This window comes from Neopelma chrysocephalum, unplaced genomic scaffold (assembly GCF_003984885.1).
Source record: "Neopelma chrysocephalum unplaced genomic scaffold, ASM398488v2 Primary Assembly neopelma1_226, whole genome shotgun sequence".
Taxonomy (NCBI): Eukaryota; Metazoa; Chordata; class Aves; order Passeriformes; family Pipridae; genus Neopelma; species Neopelma chrysocephalum.
Window position 1 is genome coordinate 437,580 of NW_020897888.1, and position 12,256 is coordinate 449,835.

A 12,256-nucleotide genomic window follows, 5' to 3' on the forward strand; every position below is an offset into this window, starting at 1 on the left:
TCGACTGCTCAGGGTGTGCCGTGCCCCTGCGGGTGCTGGGACACAGATCAGCTAGTGGAGGTCTGCCCCAAATTCCTGCCCTGCAGGTGATAAGGCAATCCTGGTGCCTTTCCACAATCAAGACTTGCTGTAAAAGGGTAGGAGGTGTTTGCCTTTTCCAGATGCCAGATTTTGCAGGGGCTCGGGAGGAGCCCAGAAAGCTACTTGTTCTTTCCAGCAGTGCCCCGTGAAGCTGTACATCAGCACTAACAAGGGGCTCCTGGGGAGAAGCTGGAATCCCAGTTCAGAGAAGTGAGTCCCTGTGGTGACAGGCAGCATTCTCCCATGAGGTGACCCCGTGCTTGGCACTTGGACTTTGCTCCCAAGCTCCAGAGCTCTCCACCTCCTTGTAAGGAGCCAAACACACCCTCAGTTATGATTTGTTGACCTGCTGAGTGATTTCTGCAGTACTGACACCCTGCTGAGCAGGCAGTTGGGAAGCTGAACCTCTTGACCCCCACATACCTGCTCGACACCCCTTTGTCTGAGGGGAAGGTTGGAATTTCTCAAAGAAAATGAGATTCTGCATGAGATCCAAGAAAACCAAAACTGTATTTCCACATGCTCCTGCTAGCTCACAGCCAGGAAGTTCTTCTTCATCACTAGTGTCACTCCTGGTGAGCCTGATCATGAAAGAGGATAATTGCTCTAGTGCTGCTGTGTTGGCTTTGCTGTGTGATTCATGCCCAGCAGCATCTCACCTGAACGGGCACTGGAAGGGATGGTGCAGCAAAACAGAGCCAGTTCATCCTTTCGGCTCCCTAACTTGGATTAGCACAAACCACGATCAAACCACTGCAAAGATCTGTTCTCAGCTGCTATTTGGCCAGGTACTCCACAGCACACTGAACACCGCTTTCCCAGAAAATGGTGGGGAGCTGTGAGAAGACTCCAATTGCAAGAACACTCATTTAAAAATAAGAATCATCGGATTGTGGGTGGGTTCATCACCACGAGGCCCTCAGGCATTTTTACTCTCATGCAATGACAAGATTCACTTCATTCGCTCTGGATCACAAATCCTACAGCGCAGGGCAGCTCTGCCATCCCTCACTCCCACCCACAAAGCATCCAAAAGATCTGAACGAAACGATTTGCCAATGTTTATTTCAGACTTCATTTCTGAGGCTGCCAAACAGAGAATAAAATTGGTGACTAGCATAATCTAAAAAAGTGTTCCTTAGGGTTAGGAATGGTAACTCTTTACTTGGACAAAAAAATTACAAATATCCATTACAGTTGGCACAGAAAAGCAACTTTGTTCATTCTGCGTAGGAAGAAATAACTCAAATTCCGCTACCTTTATTAATTCCTAAGTATAAAATTTCTGAAGCTGCTACATTCCACATCTAAAATGTCATTCTTTTAAGACCAGGCAATGCAAGAATCCTTCAATATTTGACAGCACTTTCATTAACATCTGTAAATATTTGCTGCCAACTACTTCATAATGTTTATTTAAGGTAGCTTGAGAGCATGATCACAGGAAAAACAAACTTTATTTTTCCTTTACTGATTAACTTGGCCAATGGGGCAGGAATTACATCTGAGCCAACTACTCTGAGGGCCCACATCACCTGTCTTGGATGGAAAGTTCTCAAAGCAGGAAACAGACCTTACAATGTCTTTTAAAATGGGGGTTACATTAAATAAAAGTATTAAGAAGGTCAGTGGAGAATTTCCTATACTGCTGGAAATTATTACTAAGACAATAGTACAGTGTTTTACAATGTAAAAGAAACACAAATGAAAGGCACAATTTCAGGTACAGCCTTCCAGATAGTTAGACAAGCTCAGCAACACTTTGCCTTGAGGAAAGTCACTCAGCAAATGTACATACTGCTGTCAGCTCTGGCCAGGGAGCTCTACAGAAACCCAGCACACCAAGGTTAGAACTGGGCACCAGAAATAACTCATACACCTGTGGTTCTCAGCACACAGCAAAGCCACCCCAGGTGTAGATGTTTCGTATCCCATTATTGCACCCATGTTGAACAAGCCAGTGCCTGAGCCTCAGTTCAGGAAGAGAAATGCAGACAGAGGTGAGATGACTGGATCTTTCTCCAAACACCATTTCGCACGTACACATGTGTTTTGTACCTGTCTGTGGATACAAAACCAGTTAGGTAAGAATAAGCCTCTTAGAATTAAATGCCAGACTCCGAGGTTGTATCTACCAGCAGTGTTGTGTTACCTACATCCATCAGAGAGGAAACCCAACTCTGACCTTTAACCTGTGATAATGCAGAAACCCACAATTAACATTCAGTGCATTCTTTACACTCGCATATCCAGGAAAGAGGAATTTCATTTCTTACTCTCATCTAAGTCTGTTTAGGCTGAAGCATTCAAGTTTGATTTTGGAGATAGTTTCCATCATCCAAACAACTTGTAAGCTCTGTGTTCATTCCTCAGTAATTGATGTGCTGATATCCTGAGAGAGAGGAAGAGGAGTGAGGGGAAGGATGCCACAGCCGACATACACCATGCCAGAGGTTTGGCTGCAGGTGGGAAAAACTGTGTGAGCACAGCAGATCTGCTGACGAACATACCCTGTGGTTTTGTGAGCATTATCATGAGACTTGGGCATTGTGGTATCACCTGGCAATACAAATTTGAGTGGTGAATCAGACCCAGCACTCAACTTGGTGCTCACCCCAATGCATGTTCTCCCAGCTGGGAGGAGATGGACAGTATCTGATTCAACAGAATGTCTGACTGGGGCAGATGGACAATGTCTGATAATGACAAACAGCTGCTGACCATTTGTGTACAGCATACTCTGTCTTACAATTTCATACTGAATCAGTAGTTCATCCCACAAGGCTGTGGCATTCTTTTTTGGGAACCTGAAAGCTGGACTTGATGCACTGTTGAGTCACAGCCTTATGCAATTTCAGTGCCTGCAGTGTCTTCTCAAGCAGGAGGCAGGGCTTTCGCAGCCACTTTATACTATTAGAATAATGGGGAAAATTAAAACACGAAATCATCTCTGATCACCCAGAATCCAGCAAGCACTTAAAAAAGGTACTGGTATTTCTGTGCTTCAGTAAGTCAGCCTGGAGCTAATAGTACTACATTAATTTTTGAAACATCACCTTCCCCAGTTACCAGATGCTCTTTATATTTTCATCAGTGAAATATAGTTTTCTCCCTGCTACTCACTTATAGGCAACACCCAAAGCCTCAAAGCCAGATTTACATAATAACTCATTTTCTTTAACATGTCAAGCATATCACAAATATCTCAAATACTTCAGACCACCTATCAAATGCTTCCCTTGAATTGTGGCTTCCACAGACACTTTAGCACTTAGAACATACAGTTTCTGACAAAGTTATTAAAAACATGACTGAGAAACTATGAATAATAAATTAAAATAAAAAGTGATGAGAAACCATTTTATCTCCCAAGAAGACAGAGAAGAAAGAAGCAAATGAGGCTGCAGTGGAATTTCCTCCCCCAAGGCACTGTCACATGACTGTCAGTCCCTCCACTCTACTCAATCTTACTTTTATAATTCCAGTGGATGCTGGTGACTTGGATCTCCTGAGTCGGAATATATTCCTCAATAAATTTCTTTCCCTGCAGTCGGTGCCAGAGTGTGGTTTTCCCAGTGTTCCTGTCCCCTCGGATGACAATTTTCACTGGGGAAAAGAACAGGCAGACAAATAAACTTGATTAAACACAACTTGAAGAACACTCTGAAAAGCATGTTAACTTTTTACAAGCATTATTCAGATGTAATTAATCCTCCCATATTACACAGGCACGATGGGGTTCATTAGAAAACACGAGCCCCAGTCATTAAAATCAATCTTTATTCAGTGACTCATACCAGCTCAGCAGAAAGAACCACCAGCAAGGCTGAATCTTCAAAATCTGCACAGCTCCAGCCTGCTGAGCCTCTGCTCTGTGACAGATGCATTTGATCCCTTACCCAAACCAGCAGTAGTTTGGTTTAGGCTTCAAAGGAGGTAAAGGCCTGAGCCGTAGCTGGACCAAGAACTCCTCCAGGAAAGCCAGAGAGGAGCAGTGACACACGGTGCACGTGAGGCTGGAACACCTCACCAATCGTGGATTCACACAAGAATACTAGGTGGCTTTTCCAAGACTTGTTTATCAAGGAACAAAGGAAGTTGTGGGTACAAGAAGTCTCCTATACACCCTTCCCATTGTATGCAATCAGACTACAAGCCCCCACGTTATCCCATCAATATGACAGCCCGGGTGAGCCTTCCTTGAGCTCTCTCTGCCCAGAAGCGTGGCTGCATGGTGTCCCCTGGAGCTGGGACACCTCTTAAGCTTCTCCTTGAGGCAGACACCTTTCACCTGTGACAGATTTCTCGAGGAGTCTAAGCAGAGCTCTGTCTAAACCGTGGCTGGACTGCCTCTCCCCTTCAGCTGGGACACCCCTCTAGGTCTGAGGTTCCTTACCTGGGACTGAGATCCCTCTTTGTCCAGGGCAGAGAGACCCCTCCACCCCAACAGTAAGGGACTGATGGCATGCAGTTAATACTAATGAAATTGATACTCAGTATTAGTTATTATAAACTTTGTATAGATAATTCCATTAGACATAAACTGCTGTCCAAGTCTGAGACTAAGACTGGACCCAGATGCACGTAAGCTTGATCAGGAGTTTAGAAAGGGGGTCCCCTCTGAACCTTGTGACCCAACAGGAGGGTCTCCCTCAGCCTCCTGCATCTCCAGTCTCTGTGTAACTCATTCCTGCTCAATTCTAACTCCATTTTTCTCTGGGTGTTCCATGCATGTGCTCAGTAGCAGAGTGAACCTTGCCATCAAGCAGTGTCAAGTCACACTTAAACAATACCACGTTCAGACCACTTTTGCTCATACACTGCTGATGATTCTTTAAGTGATCTAAATCACCCTTTAGCAACATCCTCCCATCTTTCTGCCTTCTCTACCTCTCCCTGGCCCTCACTTCCATTCTGCCATACCCTATTCCCTTGCTGGCCTTTTCTGCCAGGCTTCTCCCTCCATTACCTCCTCTACCATTTCCATTTCTCCTTAAACACTTCTCATTCCTCGAGAAAACAGAATCACAGAATCATTTAGGTTGGAAAGGATCTTTAAGATCAACTAGTCCAACATTGCCCCAGCACTGCCAAGGCCACCACTAAACCATGTCCCCAGGTGCCATACCCACATGGCTTTTAAATCCCTCCAGGGATGCTGACTCCTCTACTGCCCTTGGCAGCTGTGCCAGGGCTGGACAGCCCTTTTTGTGAAGAAATTTTCCCTAATATCCAAACTAAACCTCCCCTGACGCAATTTGAGGCCATTTCCTCTCCTGCCACTTGGTACTTGGTAGATGAGCCCGACTCCCTGGCCACAACCTCCTGTCACGAGGCTCTTGTGTTGGTTGCTTCAGTTTAGATAGAAACTCATTCAAACTCTTCCACGGAAATCAAGTGTCCAAATATCAAAAACTGTAGCAATTAGTACCATGAACTTTCCAGAGTTGACCCAAACGTTACCTGATTCTTTCTGAAAACCCCATGTGTTGTTTTCTAAGTTTTCTGTTACAGTGTAGAAACTTTTTTTTAAAATACCATCCTTGTTTTTAGTAGCAACCACAGGGTTACTGGGAAACATAAACTGGCCTGAACTGGATTTTTATGCTTGCATTTTGAATTGGGGCTATGATTCTCTGGAAAATGGGCTACTCACAGACATCTAATGGCAGTAAGGTGATTAGCATTAGGTTGTGCATCATCATTTGGGCAGGAGATCTGCGACCAAAGGCTGCCTTCTGCTGCAGCTCAGGAGCTGTTGCAGTGATTTCAGAGAAGAGCTGAAGAGGTCAACTTGAAGATAAAACATACACAGAGTCTGTAGAGGAGTTCTGCCTCGTGCTGAAGTTCCACTGTGCTTCTGCTGTTGTACACAGAGGTTTATTCTTTTTCAGAGCTGTTTATTCTTTTACAAAATTACTTACTAACACAGCACAAAGATAATAAAGGCAAAAATTAACACGGTATTTATAGGCTGACTTCACTTACAGGTCCCAGAGCATTTCTGCAGACACAACAAACCAGTTCCTGCATTTCCTGTCACCTTGTGTGATTCTGTTTCCTACTTACAGATGGTGAAAGAAGTTGGTGAAGGATTCCTTTGATTTTTTGGAATCATGAAGCAAGTCCATGGCATAAGCAGAATGAGACTCCACTTGTCCCCTTTCAAACTCAAATCTTTTCAATATGCTCTCACTGCCTGCCTTAAAATGTTAAAATCCATATTCCCCCATGGAATGCAACATGAGACACCATAACAGTGAGTTTCAAGGGACAAACAGACCCTTCATAAAGAGTCAGGCTGCTCTCAAGGTGCACTTTGAGGATCACTCTCAGATGATGTGGTTGTGAGCTCTCCCCTGAAGGGACAGTCTTACCTCCTGCAGGACTTTCCCGGTGCCAACACTGTTATTTATGCAGTTACACGTGGAGTGGGATCAAGAAACTGAACTGGCTGAAAAATAACCTTGGAATCATCCATTTTCAGTTTTCTTCTGTAGCTCCAGTGCCCAGCTGCATGAGCACCACACAGGAGGCACAGTTGGAGTGGAGAGGGAATCCCCCCCACTGCTGAGCAGCTCACGTTTAGATCAGTGCAGGGTGCTTGTGGCACCACATACTCAGTTTGAACAGGTCCAAGGGCCCCTTCCAGCTCCAGCACTCTCCATTAGGATCTCTGTTCTCCTACATAGTGCACAAGATCTCACTGACTCTTCCTGAAGAAAGAAAAGGTCTTTAACAACGGAGCAGGAAGGAGGCAGGTGACACAAATCACTTTTAGCAAAGCAAAATCTGTATTTGGGACTTCAGCTGGGGCAGGCATACTCAGTGACAGGACCTGCAAGGCAGGAAAAGCTGACTGAGCTTCAGAGCACAGCCAGGCAGGTACATCCCAGGGCACAGCCAGGCAGGTACATCCAGGCCTGGGCTGTGGATGAATGTGGAAAGAGGAGCATAATGACAGGTGAGGTCAGTGCTGTCACCTGCAGGACAGTAACAACTGCTGCCTTGCTTTGATTTGAAGTTAAATCAGTACTTACTGCAAACAGCCATAGGTTTACAGCAAAGGCAGGAAAATTATCCGTGGGAAGAAGGGTAGGGATGGGGAATAGATCAAGTGGCAAGGAAAAAGCTAAACAAATCACTTTATTCATATTGTTACTGCCTCAGGAAAACCAGAGGGATTTCCATTCTCCAGAGGGGAAAACAGAAGCAGAGAAGATACAGGCCCAGAAACCAGGTCTCAGACCAACTAGAACTGGAAATCAGGAGTTCCCAGCTCTGCCCATATTCCTCCAGGACCCCGCAGCAAAGATCCCCAAACTAATAATCCCGTGCAGACAGCCATAACCTTGTCCTCACTAAGGTCTTAGAGACTGCAACTGAAATGCTTTGAGCTGTTTCTGCTGCCAGAAGCAGCACCACCTGCTCTGCAGATCCCCTCAAGCACAAGCAAAGCAGCAGGCAAAGTAGGGCTGGCACATGCTGCACAAACAGCTGTGTTAGGCCACAGAAGAAATCAAGAGAAAGTGGGAAGCAGCAGGAAGAGGAGAAGCCTTTCTTTTCGGAATTGTGCTGAATGAAAATACTTACCAGAGTCTGGGAACTATGACTTTAAAGCAACACAAAAGAAGTAAGGACTGTAATGCTTACTGAACAGATACACAATATTAATTAAGTTTTATCTCTGAAGGCAAATTATAGGCAGAAAAGGAATAAGGAGAGGGACTAGGAGGAATTCTTGAGCTACTGTCTTTGGTATTCCAGTACTGGTGACTGTTCAGCCTGTGCTTCAGGCACACACAGCAGTGGGGTTTGTCAAGTGATGTGCACACTGGATTCAGCAAATAAAGCCCAGAGCAGGAGGTGTTCTGTGTTCTGGGGAACAGGATGGATGGATTTGAACCTTCCCTGATCACCAATGGATAACTCCCAGGGAATGACCAGCCAGAGCCGTTCATTTCACCCTTGTTTGCCCATCCCTGCCTTACATAAACAGTCAAGTTTGAGTACCCTGGTGCTGGTACTTCCTTGTGTAATTGGTCTTGTAATTTGTTCAAACAAGCACTGCTGCCCAAACGAGATCCATCTCCCCTCTTCACCGAGCCCACTCGCTCTGGCTGTGCTTCTGCCTCTGAGGAGCCAGCACAGCCCTCAGAGTGGCAACACAGCACACCTGACCAGGGCCAGGCTATCCCAAGCAGGAAAGCAAGAGCAAGCTCTTACCAGGACTGGTTCCCCATCTTCCCCACCCTTGAAACCATGATCCCCTATAAGCATCCCAGCCATTACACACATGGCACAGACCCGTCATTTTCAGCTCTGTGCCTTCTGAGCGCTCAGGGAACTTTGGTGTTGACTGGGCCACAGCACAGAAACCAGAGCACTCTGTGCAGGTGGTACAAAGAGCAAACAAGGAGTGTGTGTGCTGGAATGCCGTATGGAAATGCTTTCCTTTTGAATTAGGATGTCCCAAGCACAGGATGTGACTGCTGCCAAGGGCTGCACTGGCCTTTGCTCTCATCACTTCATTAGAAACCAAAGCCTTCCCACCCTGCAATGCTCTTCGTTTTGAAAACATGACTGTGGGAGAGAGACCATCAAAACATCATTTGGGTTCAGTTTAGTGGCACATTCTACCCAGTGCTTGGAACTGTCAGTGCCATTAAAACACCTTAAACAGCATCCCCTCAAACAGGGGGCTGTTCTGAGCCCCTCGGCGAGCACCCAGAGCCAGGTACAAGGCTCAGGTCCTGGCCCGCTTTATCAGCAAACAACCCAAGGCATTCTCAGCACACTAAACATATTTCTAGGAAGGAAACAGTCTTTAGTCCAGGATCAGTAGTAATCTAATGCAGCAAGGAAACATTTCTGTAAATAAGTCATCACAGCACCCTATGGTTTAGGTAGCTCCAGGGGAACTGGAGGAGTTGTAGAGATCTGTGTGTGCTAATGGTGGCTCCAAACCGTGTCCTGCACTCCTCTACTGAATGTCAGGGATTTGTCCAGAAAGGAGAATTGGCAATGCACAGGATTTGCAGCTCTGCCCTTCCCGAGCAACGGCCCTTGTAATGACATTCCTTCACAGCCCATCTTCAGCTGCGACCACCTCATCATGCTGAAACATTCCCCATCTACCCAGTGCCGAGGCTGTGGAGGGTACTTGGAAGCCCTTTGGTAAGCCAGCCTGTATCTCCTATAAATATTATATAACAGTGATGCTGGGAAGAGTTACTATGGAGATTGGAAAGCTTGCCTTAAGGCAGTGACAGAAAGCTGCAGTTTTATTCCAGCTATAAGTCAGTAACTAGAACACAAATCCTGGTAAGACAGAGCACAAACCAAAAAGCTTTCCTGAGGCTTTCAGTAACAAGACAAAAAGCAGTGAAGCTACAGTTGGCATTTTTGGCCTTGCACAAATGGCAGGCAGGTTCACATCCACGGGCCAGTCACCACAGAACTGAGCTGGTCCTGTCCACTGCTGTGCCAGCAGGATACAGTTGAGCTGTTCTGTCTGTAGCACAAACCTGCCCTGTCTGAGGAGTCAACTCCTCTCTCTTACATAATTCACAAGCTGGTATTAGCTACCTGATCTCAGATATTCAGATGCCAGTGCAGCACGCAGGTGTTCTGGGCTGTGCCTGTGGCCACATGAAGCCTCTGCACAGATCAACGGGCTGTGACCAGCAGATCTCCAGGTATATGTTTAAGGATGCAGTGCTATATTCCAAGGCAGCAGTTTCACCCTCACCCCCATCTTTCACTGGAAATCCACTCTCAACAATCACACTGCTGTTGTTCACATTCAGGACTGCTTGCTAAGACATTAATTTTATAAATTAAGCAGGTGTGCTATAGATACAGGCACCAAAAGCTCTCCCCAGTAAAGCAGAGCACATCAGTCCCAAAGCACAGTCAATAGCCATAACATTAAACAAGCAAAAAACACCCCAAAACCCAAAGTGCTAACTTTTACATCACATTCTGTTCCAGTCTAAGATCCAACATAAGCACTATTCCTGAAACATGTGTGCCTCCACAGAAATTATCCAGTGCCAAGTTTACAAATCAGTCTTTTTCCCACCTGCCAATCTCTCAGCCTTCTGCAATCTGCCTCCCTGCCTGCCTGAATCCACACAACTGAGCTGGTGCTTGCAGCACTCCCTGGAACCAGCCCTATTTTCAGCAGGGATGACATAACTGCTGTCCCTGTCTCACGACTGTTACTTTGGGATTGATTTCACATAATTGCAGTGCCCTCCTGAAACACTGTAATAAAAATCACCTTTGCTGGCCTCCAAGGGAAAACCACAGCCCTAAGACTCAACACTGAGAGGAAAAGAATTTTGAAAGTGTTCCCTAAGAAAAGAGCAAATGTATCAGTTGCAAAGAAGACAGTCGGGATGAATGATGTACCAAGGGCACACAGAGGCATTCACAGCTCACCTTTCATTAGAGCCTGGCAGGGCTGAGCTTTTTAATAGACCATTATCATATAACCACTAGACGTTAATTATAAACACTATTATCCGGGGCTGCAAGGAAGGTCACCCACGCCCTCAGGGGAGTTACCCTCTTGATGCTTGAACTGACACAAACTGATGTACAAGGCCCTCTTGTGCTGTACCACAGCCGGCAGGCAGCGCTCAGGGACGCTGCTGCACCGCGGGGCCCGAGTCCTGGACCGAAAGATAAAAGTTTCCCATCCCTCACTCCTCCCACGCTTCCATGAGCTCCAATGTTTAACTCTACACTTGCCTTTGGGCCAATACGGGTAAAAGCACCACCAGGCACACGAAAAGCACACGCACCACCAGCCCCTCCGGGATCCCCGCGGCCACCGGCCGGGGCCGTGTCCCCCCGGGCTGGTCGAGCCCCCGCGACCCCGCGCACGACTCACTGTTATACTGGACTCCCTTGGCGAACCTCCTCTGCAGCGCCTGGTTCATGGACTGCAGCCCCGCGGGGATGTTCTTGTCGCGGACCGCAGCCTGGTCCGAGCCCACCAGCTTCTTCAGGGCCGAGAACATCTTCGCGGTCGCTCACCGGCACCGCCGGGGACGGGCCGAGCGCGGGCTCAGGGCCGGGGGGCGCCGGGCGGCTCAGGGCAGTGGCGGGGCCATGCGGGGCGAGGGCGCGGGCCCGGCCCGGCGGGAGGGGCTGTGCTGGGGCAGGGGGCACTACCCGGGCATGTCCCGGTGCGGAGCGGTGAGGCCGGTGCCGGGGGCCGGGCGGAAGGGCCGGGGCGCTCAGCCCCACGGGGGCCGGTACCGGTGTCGGGGCCGGTGCGTATGTCGGTGTCGGGGCCGGGGAGCTCAGCCCCGCCGGGGGCCGGGGCCGCGGGCCGGGCACGGGGAGCGGGGGCGGAGCGGGTCTCCCGCCGCCGCCATCTTGGCTCTTCCGCCTCGCCGGGGGGCCAGAGCGCGCGCGGCGCGGGTACGGCGGCCGGCGGGGGACAGCAGGGCGCGGAGCGCGGCCGCCGCGGGGACCCCCGAGATCCCCCGTCACCTGCAAAGGCTGAGTGTAGCCTAACCCGTCCGAGACCCCACAGCCCCCCAAAACTCTCTCAATGCCCTCCTGTCAGATTCACAGGCCCCCACCTGTGACCCCCATAACCCCTCCTGGGGCCATCCCAGCATCCCTCGGTCTCCCCGCAAACATTTCTAATCCCCGCCTGGGACCTCTGTAACCCCCTGGGATCCCCATAACCCCTGTAACCCCCTCCTGGGACCCCCATAGCTGCCCTCTGACCCATCCCCATAACCTCTCATGGGGCCAGGCCTGAATTCTGGGACCACCCCCAAAACACCTCTAATCCCTTCCTGGGACCCCTATACAACCTGGGACTCCCATAACCCCTGTCATCCCCCCTGTGCCAGCCCCATTTCCCCCCTGTGACCCTCATAACCCTGCAATTCCCTCCTGTGACCCCTCTTTCAATCCCCCCTGTTTAAGGGTCCTCTCTGACAGTGTATAATCTCCTGCTGCAAGTGATTGTCCTGTGACTCCTGTCCTGGCTACAAATGGGTCTCCCCAGTCCCACTGTGAGCCGGATCCAGCAGCAATCACTCACCTTCAGGGAGGAGGAGACAACCTGTTCCCTCCTTCCCGGCAGCTCACCCCCATTCCCTGGGAAATGGGGGGCTGAACCCCCTCCAGCAGGACCCCCTGAGCC

The 12,256-nt window shown here is 48.7% G+C and overlaps 1 protein-coding gene across 5 annotated transcripts in view; it reads right to left on the reverse strand.

The window, feature by feature from the left end:
* Positions 1-11,401, reverse strand: part of RABL6 (RAB, member RAS oncogene family like 6) — a 56,360-nt gene extending 44,959 nt beyond the window's left edge. For 3 of the 5 annotated variants that reach the window (XM_027703375.1, XM_027703374.1, XM_027703377.1), the window contains exons 1-2: positions 10,982-11,400; positions 3,553-3,687 (exon numbers count right to left, since the gene is read on the reverse strand). In XM_027703375.1, coding sequence (XP_027559176.1) covers positions 3,553-3,687; positions 10,982-11,111 — 265 coding nt within the window. In that variant the 5' untranslated portion in view covers positions 11,112-11,400. Of the gene's footprint in view, positions 1-2,357; positions 2,474-3,552; positions 3,688-10,981 lie in introns of those variants that run through there. The other 2 variants (XM_027703376.1, XM_027703378.1) reach the window with 2 other exon arrangements.
* Positions 11,402-12,256: the final 855 nt, after the last annotated feature.